This window comes from Schistocerca gregaria, chromosome 3 (assembly GCF_023897955.1).
Source record: "Schistocerca gregaria isolate iqSchGreg1 chromosome 3, iqSchGreg1.2, whole genome shotgun sequence".
NCBI lineage: Eukaryota > Metazoa > Arthropoda > Insecta > Orthoptera > Acrididae > Schistocerca > Schistocerca gregaria.
In genome coordinates this window covers 679,103,785-679,115,848 of record NC_064922.1, presented here as the reverse complement: position 1 = coordinate 679,115,848, position 12,064 = coordinate 679,103,785, and the positions used below count along the sequence as shown (strand labels likewise).

At 42.8% G+C, this 12,064-nt stretch overlaps 1 protein-coding gene across 1 annotated transcript in view; it reads right to left on the bottom strand.

Moving 5' to 3' along the window:
• Positions 1 to 12,064, bottom strand: part of LOC126354404 (uncharacterized) — a 356,054-nt gene that overhangs the window by 190,605 nt on the left and 153,385 nt on the right. Inside the window, exon 3 of the mRNA XM_050004016.1 lies at positions 11,763 to 11,897. Coding sequence (XP_049859973.1) covers positions 11,763 to 11,897 — 135 coding nt within the window. The remainder of the gene's footprint in view (positions 1 to 11,762; positions 11,898 to 12,064) is intronic.

Sequence of the window (12,064 nt, the reverse complement as noted above, 5' to 3'; positions counted from 1 at the left end):
AGCTCCGATACGTGCGTGCAATTGTGAAACTGCGAGAAATGTGTTATCAGCAAACGTGGGTGTTGCTCCCTCCATGTTCTATGGATGAGTGTGTACCGTGAAGCTGCGAGGGTTCTGCAAATGCTAACAAAGCATTTTAGCTGTTCTGCAAAACAAATGAGTGAAAAGCGTGAAGGAAAACTGCCCCTTGAACCCTTACTGCTCAATCTGTGCTGCTGTAACATGTAAATTTCTTCGCTGGCACCAGTAACATTAACACTAAGAAAATTATTATAAAATTATGTATAACCTCAAGAGAATAAGGAATAGGTTTCGAACAAATTAAAACAATGAAATGTGGAGAGAGCAAACTTTATGCAGAGGCTGAGCAAGGGGAAGACAATTATCAAATCGGTCGAGAGCACAACGTAGCAACGAGGTTCAGTTGAGTAAAGTTGGCTGTTTCCGAGACAGGCACATCAAGATTATCCAATCGTGCTTCGTATCCACCAAAGATGATGCACTGAGGTATCTGAACAATGGAAAAGTTTGGATAACGTACCGTGGACGGGTTAATGGCATGCACATTTTCTGTTTTAGTGAAAGTAACCGGAAAAACACTTGCAGATGTAGAAAAAAATGTTAATAAAAGAAGCGAATTTGTTAAAAACAGTATTGTTCTTCATTTTAACAACTTCCATGTGTACAGTGTTTCTCTTTTTCACTCATTTGTTTATATAACATCGCTAAGTCTCTTATAAATGGGTACCCCTTGCTATCCCTTGGAATAAAGGAATTATTTTTATTACAGAAACATGAATAACCAGACAGTATGATATCGTATTTCTTGGACATGTCAGCCATGTTTGCGTTTCAGTTCTCACATCAGTGACAAACGATTTCAGTTTTTCTTCATTTTGATGTGAACAATCGATGAAATGTATGGAGCGCTTCTTGAACTCTGTACTACCCATGAGTGGATTTCTACCGCATTCCATCATTTACAACAAGGAGAAGGCCTCAGAGACGGCCAACCGATTCGGCTCAAATTCTGCAGGTCGCTTGTGTACACCCTTAAACGAAAGATGCTTGAGGTTGTTTGGCTCAACGTCCGTTTATAAGAAAACAGTGCGTGAAGTTCACGACTCGCATTTGACTTAGAATTGATGGAATCTATAGATAATTGTAAACGAGTATTTTTCAGCATTTTCCAGCGAAAACGAAGCCGGTGTTGCGACAAAGGCCTCTAGCTGTGGAGCGGAGATCTTGAGTTCGATTCTCAGTTGCATTCTTCAGGTTTTTTATTTGTATTTTTTCAGTTTCCGAAATTGGTAGGATTAGGAGAGTTAATAAGGTAAGTAAAGAAATAAGAATCAAAGCGAGATAGACAAATAAAGTTGTCAAACGACTTAGGTTAGTAAAGAATTAAAAATTTAATCCTGGATGCTTTGCAATGACTCACTCACTTCGTTACATGGCAATAATTTCCTTGTGTTTAAATGGCGCACACCGTATGGGTACATAAGCGGGAGTCGAATAATTTTCTTTCTTTGATTTCTAGGAAAATGAGAGCTCATGAAAAATGCTCAGTTTTTAATTGTGCCGTTAAGTACTAATCACTTATCGATCTCATTAATTCTGGGCGACTGAACACCATGAATTTTAGGGTTATTTTTCTCAGTAACAGGGGTTCGGGGTTGGGGGGGGGGGGGGGGCAAAACACCTTAGCTTCTTTCGTTTAAGGTTGTAGAGTAGAGACGTGCCAATTATGAGCCGAACGGTTAGCCTTGTCGGAGGCCTTCACCATGTTAGACCTCTCTCTTAAAACAGTGACTGAGAATTGCGGTACATTTCATACGACTGTGTAATATTCTTCATGCTAAAACAGACTGAATAGTTCCTCGCCTCTTCAACTCTGCAATAATTGGAAATCGAATTCCTGTTTGATTGAAAAGGTAAAATTACGCATCTTGCTGTTGCGAGAGCTGTACAGAATTTAATTTACCACGACAATGCACTAATTTCTGGTGCAATATTTTCAATTACAGCCCTACGACACAATACCAAACTTGGATCATTTTCTATGACGTTCCATAATGACATCTGTTCTTTCTCGGGCACTGTAATTTTTGGCACTTCTCATAACACTTATTCTAAGAACAATTTTAGATTTTGTTTGAGGTAATACAAATCTATCTATCTCCGCTGCGAATCAGAACGCCGCGGTCTCGGGCGTCTTGCCACGGTCCACGCGGCTCCTCCCGTCGGAGGTTCGAGTCCTCCCTCGGCCACGGGTGTTGTCCACACCGTAAGTTCGTTTAAGTTAGATTAAGTAGTGTGCAGGCTTAGGGACCGATGAGCTGAGCAGTTTGGCCCCATAATAACTTGCCACGAATTTCCGAATTTTCCGAATCAGTACAAGTAAATGGCGAGCGTTAAAAATAATCTTCCTGCAATCTCTGCGAGCCCAGGTAGCATTCTCAATGGAATGCATTATTGACAAATTCCTTTAGTTCATCTCTCGTGACCCAGCCAGCATTCCGTAATGCTACTGCAGCACTTGGTGCAAAATATGCATATCTTTTCATTAGCGATGAAGTTGCTGGATGAAGCCCTAGTACACTAGTTAGGTTATTAGAATTTCTAAAACAAGTGAAGTTCACAGTTTATTATTCAAATCAACGCCAGCAGCTGTCATCAAAAAGTCTTGCCTCACTATACAGATGACTACTCGCCGGCCGCGGTGGTCTCGCGGTTCTAGGCGCGCAGTCCGGAACCGTTCGACTGCTACGGTGGCAGGTTCGAGTCCGGCCACGGGCATGGATGTGTGTGATGTCCTTAGGTTAGTTAGGTTTAAGTAGTTCTAAGTTCTAGGGGACTAATGACCACAGCAGTTGAGTCCCATAGTGCTCAGAGTCATTTGAACCATTTTTTAAATCATTTTTTGAACAGATGACTACTACAAGGCAGTTTGTGAGTGTTTTCATGTTGCATCACAGTCGATATGGAATCACAGTCGGCGGATGCTGGTTTACCAAATGGTTTATACTTATGTTATTGGAAGTGAGTAACAGAGTAACATTATTAGAAACGTCAACGAGAATTTTTTCTCCTATTCATCATGTAATTCATCTTCTTTTTCTTTATTCACCACACTCTCTAAGAGGACAGAGAATAATGATAGTATTTACAGCACTGTGTATCCTAGTGATAATAGAATATGTCGACTGTGACGAATTAACGTATTTTTCACATTTTTAACTTCTTTTTCTTTTCAAGCATAGCATGCTGCCTGTATAAGATACCCATAACGTTTCTTATGTGTAATCCAACTGTTATTTCTTCGCCATAGAAATCTATAATAGGTTTTTTTATTTTAATAATTTTCAAAAAATTTTATTTTGTATTTTTTATATTTCATGTTTTAATTTTTATAAGGAATCAAAAAGCTGAATGAAAATGATGTCCGATTATATTCTACATGGCGAACAAAGAAAATTTCCAATTTGACTGAAAGGATTGTATACGCTCATGTGCAAATATACTTCATCTATACACATTTGACAATGGAACTGGAGCAATACTGAATCAACACAAAACAAAACGAGCAGGGAAACTAGGAGAGAACAAGGCGAAGGAAATCAAATGGGAACATAAATAACAAACCTAAAATCAGAAAAATGAAATTAACTAACATCTTGCCGACGGAAGATTCAACATGTTGGCGAAGAGGTCTCCGTACCGAGGCACTTGCAAGCATTTCCAATAAGCCGTGGTCATGTACTGCATGAAGTTCGAAGTTCATGTGATCTTTCTTCTCGCCCTCTGCAATAATGAACGAAGTGTCCCAGCATCCACAGAACGGTATTGGTTTCTGACGGCGAAAAAAGAAAGAATCTGGGCGCAGTATGATGTTCGTAGTGTATACGGTCTCAGAAGATCGAGTAAGGAAGGCCAAATTTGTCCTAATCCAAGACCAATTTGCCATATGATCTCCACAAGTAAAGCGATGTCGTACCATATCTGTAGACGCACAACGACTACAGAAGTCCGTGTCGCAAAGCCCGGTACGGAAAAGTCGCTTCTTTGTTGGAATCACGTTATTTACTACGTTATACAACGAGGGCTCTAAGCGCATCGGCAAAATCGGAAGATTGATATTGAACCAAAATGTCGCAGGTTGTCTGCGGGGATTTTCTTTCAACAAGTTTCGGGCAATGGACTGCTGCCCAAAGCATCTTCAGGATTTGTATGGTGAGGGTGGGTCTCCATGAAATGTCAGCCCCTAAATAGCTCACCGCAAGATAGAAGTCATCGATGAGTTTCAACTCATAATTTATGCGACCAATGTCAATAGGTGGTTCAAGACTAGCAGGACGGACACAGAGAAATAAACGAGACGTGACTGTGTGAGTTTCTTGAGTCATCGTAAGAACAGTACGTCGCACATATAGCATCTGCATCTTCCTTCGTATATCAGCCAGGCCCAACCCACGAAAGGAACAATACTTCATGACCACCTCATACCGTAAGGGAAATACGTCTTTTCCATAAGAAACGACCAGACAATTGTTGTAGTTTCTCCGCCATCATGGAGGAAAGCGGATAAACTTGGGCCACGTAATAAGCTTTGCATAAGACATATGCATCCAGTATTCTGGAGCACAGTAAGAGAACGCCTTTCATGTTCTAGTATCGCTCAGTGAATTTTTTTCGTATCAGACTTTTCAGTTGAGCGTCGCCATTTTGAGTGGACAACACTTAATGATGGAACCGAGAGACGTATTCCGATCCACTGCAACAGCCCAGGAAACAACCGCGTCATCAAAACCTCGCAAAGTAAGAAGCCTGCAATTACCTTCATTAAGTAGTGCACCTGAACTCCGATAATAATCAGCGATTACAGCCGACAGTTGAGGTATCTCAGCAGGTTTGCGGAGTAGAACTGTCACGTTATCTGCGTATCCAGGAACAACTATAGTCCCTCCGGAAAGCGTCCAACCACTCAGCTGGGATGTGAGCATTCGAAGTATGGGCTCCAGAGACAATACAAATAAAGACGTTGACTGCGGGCTGCCCTGAGGCACTCCCCGACTGATATTTATCGGGAGCGTCAGTTGGCCATTAACAACCACCGAAGCTAAAATACCTGTCAACGGATTTGAGAGCATTCGCCGTGTGTCAACAGAAAAACAAACTGCCTTCAGAATCCGAAGCAAAAAGTAGTGATTAACAAGATCAAAATTTTATCAAAGTCTAGAAAAGCAAAGGCACAAGGGAGGGACTTACAGCAGCAACCAAAACCACGCCACGACTCTCGATTATAAGGTAATAATGGTGCTACCAGGTACGCTGCTTTGATGTTTTGCAACAATCGTCTCCATCAGAGCCGGCATCCTGCTATGAACTACCCTCGCCACAGTCTAAATCAAAGTTTAACAAAGTAATTGAGGTAAGGCTATCAGGGGCAGCCGGTCCAGGGCGTTTGGGGATTAAAACAATTTTTCCCACTTTGAACGAGGTCGGCACTGCTCTCCCCTGTAACACTTCATTCAGAAAGGACGAAAAGGTAGCTTCCAACAACGGCCAAAAGTGTACGTAAAATTCATTAGGAAGTCCATCCACACCGGAGAAGGCGAGTTTGCAAAATTCCTCAGGCTGAAATGCAGCTAAGAACGTTTCATTATGCTCAGGTGTAATTGTCGTAGCCAAGATGCTGACTAGTAGGTCGTAAACGGTTTCACTGGACTAGATGTCTACACGACACGCACTATATCAACTTGTGCCATTACGATACGTCCATTACATACAGTGAGAGAATGAATAAAACCGCGTCGGTGACGGGTCTGATGCCGAAACAAATTATATAAGGAGGTCAGTTCTTCCGTCACCAATGATCGTAACTTGAATTGCATTTTCAAACCTTCCATTTATATTCGCTTCAAGGTGAACAATTTTGCCTTTGCACGGCTAACATCCACAGTTCGCAGAGCTGTCGTAGGCGGCAAATTCAGGAAACCGTCGGCGGCTGAAGGCGAAGGAGCATTGATTGCATCGTCTCAGAGTGTAACGAAGGACACAAAGACGAAAGGGAGGGGGGGGGAGATGGACTCCGCTCCCTCCCCACACAGAGGCAGCTCCGAAGGAGCCACTTCGCGAGCGGGAGGGATGCTGGAGAGAACTTCTTCGCCACTCACCGCACCACAGACGAGAAGTATCGTAGCGCCGAGAGGAGCAGGACAAACAATCGATGTGGAGGATGCTGGGGCAGCAGGCACAGCCAGATCCTCATCCTCACCATCTTGAGTGCGACGACGCTTGTTTATCACTGTTACAGCTTCTGTTCTGTGGTCAATAGGATTTTGAACCTATTGAGGAGGTAAATTCCTGTACATCGTTATCGGAACTGACTTTTTGTTCATTACGATCCGAAGTAAAAGTAGGTCCGACGGCGGGAGTGGGAGGAACAAGATTAGCAACCGTCACTGCACTAATGACGGCTTTAATATGAAAACCTATTAGACCGAATGTGTCCACTTTCATTACATAGGAAGCAGATTCCCTCTCGAGCAGTATACATGCATCGAACGCGGTAACCGCACACATATAAATGTGATGGAATATTGCGTTTGACATGTATTTCCACGGAACGAATTCCACTGTAACACTGTAATCTATGTTGAGTAGACCAACGTTCGCTACGGACGTTTTTCACGTTGCCATAAGCAGTCAATATGTCCTTTAAAAATTTGTCATCATCCACCGGCGGGAGGTTGAACATTCGAACGTTGGTACAGTCAATTTCAGGATCTGCGAGTGACACCATACTAACGGAACTATCGCGCTGCTTGAACGTAACTTGAGAACCATGTCGCGACAGTAATTTCACGTAAAACACGCACTCGTCTGCGTCAAAATAAGCGGTGTAGACCTGATCAAAGACCACAGGAATTTTATCGACAAGGGAACCGTGGATTTCTAGAGACCCGGGCTGCATGTGTCGCGTTAATTCATTGAAAGTAAAGCTCACAGTACCTTTTCGAGGAATACACGTGGAAACCATGGTGGCCGTAGCGAAGTGGCCGATGCCGCTGCAGGTAGAGAACACAGGCAGACAGTAAGGCGAGGCGGAGGCGCTGCGACTCAGTCGGCAGGGAAAACACTAACGAGGAAACTAACTAACTGTATAGGCTCTGTATCCTTTATACAGAGCTTTAAGGAAAACTTCACACAAGTGACGCTGCGGCAAGTGAAATAAACAAGAACCTTCCCGCTGGGCGCTCGAAGCGGAACTGGACCACAACGATTACTTACGGACGGTACCTTCGCACAGATACATCAGATACATAATAGACGAGTAAAACTTCTATTGCGATTTTCTCCGAATTGCCAGAGTAGTGCACCTTATTATTTGCGCATTATGTTATTTTAGTGGCCTACTAAAGACGTATGAAATCTGAATTTAATCTGTGATCCCAACGTCGTGCCCTCCCTTTGTTAGTTGTGCCACAAGTGGCATGTAATTGGGAGAATTTGGTGACTCCATAGTCTTGTGTCCATATGGTACTGTAGCCATAACTGATATAACTTACATGTAGGACCAGTATTGTGGAACACATCCCTAGAAGCGTGACGGTCAACGCATGGGGGTACTACTGGATGTTCGTATGCCTTTAAAGTTTCTTTTACAGTCTCATTTCTCTCAAAACGAAAAAGTGAACCTACATTACATATTATACAGCTTAAAAACGACATATAGGACCACTGCTCAGAAAGACGTCAAATTTGAACAGCATGTTATTGACGAGGGGGCATTGGGGGGTGTGGGTTTGGGATGGGGGGTGTGGGGGGGGGGGGACGTCATGGGAAAAAAATTAACGAAAATTTGACCGACAGATGGTGCTGTAAGCGTCGTAACATGCACACCAAGAGACGCGCGGCAAACGGCTGTTCTTCAGTTTGCGTCCGAGACTCCCAAAACTGCTTTCTCCATGAAGGTTGCGCGCTGCTAGTAAAGTTCTTTTACGAGAAGGTGACTGTGAACCTGTAGCCCTGCAGAAGTTCCGGACACTCAGGTGTATGAAAAAAGGCTTTGATCCGATGTATGATAATGGTCTGGAGAAAATGATTACAAAATTCGAAAAGGCAGGTTCATTTGAAGTGTAGCGTAGCAGAGAAAGGAAAGCAGTTGATCCTTGGCTCAGCAACGAATCTTTTCATTGTTCCATACTGTAATGCATTTGCTGTATACAAGCTTTTGGAAACGCCGTTTTTACCCAACTATGTTAATATTCAACTTCTTAATAAGCATGAAGTTTAAAATCTCTGTCTCCTACAAAAATAATGTAAAAATTCTGAAATTCACGTATGAGGCATCTCTTAGAATTATTTCTAGATCAGTCAGGTATCTTACGGCGGGTTTAAGTTTGTTATTAAAATTGGAGAATTTTTTATGTTTGGGAAGGGTTCTTTCTTGTCATTACATGTAACGAAAACTATTTCCGACAGTGAAATAACTTCTTGATGTGTACACAAAATGAAATTTATTTTAAATTGCAGCCTAACTTACCATAAGTAGGTGACAGGAGCTGGCTGAACAACATTTCTTAGTCTCGCTAGAAGAAAGAGGATGTAATCGAAATAGATTCACAAACGTAAGATTTAATGGCAGTGAGAAATACATTAAAGTAGCTACACACTAGCCTGGTGCAACGGGAAAATACCAGTTACAGCAGAGTCATTGGAATTGTCGGCGTCGCTGTTCGTACTGATAGATGCAATCAAGTCTTCGATGCGGTGTTGTTATCATGCCTGATTTATTTTATGTTTCCCGCATCATTCCTTACACAAGTTTCACTGCTTTTTGCCAGTCATCTGGTGTAATTGTTTTGACTGCGTCTGTCAAAACGCATCCCTCTTCAGTCAAGGTATTTTTTTATAAATTCTCTGCAATAATGGACGTTTGATATGATCCCAAATGTGTTCTAATACGTTCAAATGGCAGTGGTACGGTGTGACAATCTGAGCACGTTATTCCCACATTATTGTGCTATTTTATCCATAAGGTAAACTGGACACACAGGTTTGCGTTGCGATACAAGTTCTGTTAATCATGCGATTTTCATATGGCGATCAACAAGTGTGTTACGTTTCTCTAGCCAGCAAACGATGTCCTTCTTCCTCGTTGCCTTTGTGGGCACCAGATATTGCATAACACAGTGATATGGAGCGTTATCCACACCAATTACAGGGTTATTCGGTTAAGTTTCGAAGCAAGGCAGTCCACAAAATCACGTCTACGTAGCAGTCGGAGGTCCTATTAGGAATTAATAAGAGCAGACAATCAGGAATGAAAGTTTTGAACATCCGGTAATCGCTACAATAATTCTCTTTCCCTTGCCGATCGGATCTGTCGTACAGCCGCTAATGGTCTTGTGGGTCCAGCATTCTTTCCAGCATTTTTAAAAAAATTCAACCATGTTTCATCGAGCCAAACGATATCATCAAAATTCATGCATGTCTGAAGGGCACTGTCTTTTGAAGATGCAGTCACTGTATAAACACAGACATTAACCATTAATGCATCCTACCTCAACATGTTAAAATAACGGCTTAATATTTGCCATCCTGCGCGGGAAACACGACTTGTGGGAGCATAAAGGTTGTGAATGGGAGACATAAGTGACTTGAAATGTATGTGTTGATGTAGAATCCGAACATGCAACAACGGTTTCTTTTTGAAAATGCAAAGTTGAGCCCCACCCACGCAGGAGGGCTGATGAGAAGGTGGCAGCGCAGAGGGACGTCTCTTTTATTAACATTAACTTCTCACCTGGAACATTTTTTTTCATACGTGCGTCATTTTGGAGATATTTAGTTGTCTCAAACTAAAACGAACACTCTGTATCATCTGCGACGCTATGTGATAGGGCTAACACCTTTTTTCTTTGAAATAGATAGCACTTAAGGAGGAAAAATAAATACATCTGTCTGCTTTAAAGATACTAACATTTAACAGCGGCCTAGAAACAGGGAATACTTAAACCAAGACAGACTGTCCAACGGCACCATCTGATAACCTACTTACTTCTTGGTGCTACAGCCCATGTAGGGCCTTGGCCTCTGTGATGATCACTGCCCAGTTCTGACTATTTCCTGCTCATTCCCTCCATCTCCTGAGTCCAATCTTTCTCAAATCACTTTCCACATCCTCCAGCCATCGTTTCCGGGTCTCCCTTCGCTCCTTTTGCCACCTGGATTTCCTGTGTAAATCTTTTTGACAGCTAGAACCTCCGACATTCGCTCTAAATGGTCCAGCCATCTCAGTCTGTTACACTTAATTTCAGTCACCATATGCAGTTCCTTGTTTCTCCTTATCCTCCATTGACCCGCCTCATACACGGCTCCAAAAATCTTTCTTAATATTTTTCTCTCCCATCTTCTCAAGTGCGCCTCTTGTGCTACAGTCATTCTCCATGTTTCTGAGCCATACGTTATGTAAGAGGTCCGTAGGCCCTTACTATAACTTTGCACTCGGCACAGGTCGATAGGGCGAACAATCGATTGTGAAATGTTGCGAGAGCGAGTGTCGAGATGCGCCATAGTGGTTGGCGGGAATGGTGTGTGTGGGGAGGTCATTATGGGAATACAGGGTTTTTAACCGAGAAGGGTGTCACCATCGCCTTAGTTAGACCCATAAATAATAAACACCGGGAAAGTGATGAAGTATCTTTATAAAAGTGATCAGTGACGTTACTAGTTTCGCGTCTACCGCGCCGGCCTAACCTTGGATTGCAGTGTTGGATGCAGTGATGGATTAGCGTGTGACGATAATGGCAAATGAAGAAAGCCTGTGCTGAGATTAGCCGTTATTAGATATGTATGACGAAGGCAGTGGCTGTCTCCTTTTTGTGTTTTGAGAAGAATATAAGTTCGTAATTTGTAAAACTGTGTTGCTGTTCCTTATTACCATACATTCAGTATTATAGTATTGAACAGACGAACTGGAAAGTAACAACTTCCGTAGCAGTCAATTACGATTACTAGCCCATTAGGTTCACGGTCATGTTAATAATAAATATTGGGCTGCTATTCGATCAGATCAGGTCGGGATAAAAAACGGAGATGTTACAGTTACCACCCACCTTTTTTTTTTCAAGTTCCTACAACACAGGGCAGAGAGGGCTCTAAAGGAGTGGTGAAGCCAGTATCCCTAAGAGAATAAACCTGATACAAATCCATGCCCTCCAGGTTGGAGGTTGATCATGGTGCTAACAACCCCATACCGAAAAAAAACATATTGTTACGAAACTCAAAGACAGGAACTCTCTGATTACCGCGCCAATGATATTCTTCTCACACTGTGCAAGGCCGTCGAATACTTGCTCTGTGTTCAGATACCTACTGTTTCACTACCACCAACCAGGCTTCCGCAAAATCTTAGCATAGCATGTGCTTTACTAAAGGTACTCTTCAGACTGAAGCAAAGCCTTTGTTGCTCTTGAACTTCATTTTACTTTCAAACATGGCACGCTAAATTACTCTGTAAGTGCATCACAGAGGGTTAGACCAACCTAATTGTCTCCAATAGTGTATCATCTGTGAGACCACAAAGTTGCAATGGAGAAAGCTAATGTAGTGCATATCCCATGGTTTGATGTCAGTCTGATGTGATCTTTAGTTGGAAGACTAGCTCGGCGCAGCTCTGTTATCAGCTAACAGCCGTTTCTGATGACAGTAAGCTGTACTTCGTGTTTATTGCGGCAGTGTTTGCGAGCACCTACCTGAATTCTATGAGTCTGTTGATGAAGGAGGACTTGTTGAGCTCCCCCTCAAAGCCCGGCAGCGAGACTGTGGGCCACGAGTCCATGGCGGCGAGAGCCTCATCCGTCACCAGGAAGCGCTGCGTCAGGTTGGACCTGCAACATCACAGAGAGCCAGTCAGCGACCAAGCTGCAAAGCAGGCTGCAGGACGACTCGCCACGTAACACGACGCCTATGAGCGGCCATTACTTTGCGAAAATTACACTTTTAAATTGTTATTTTTCTTCCCTATGTTGTTCTTTGAGCCCTCCACTCCTTACTA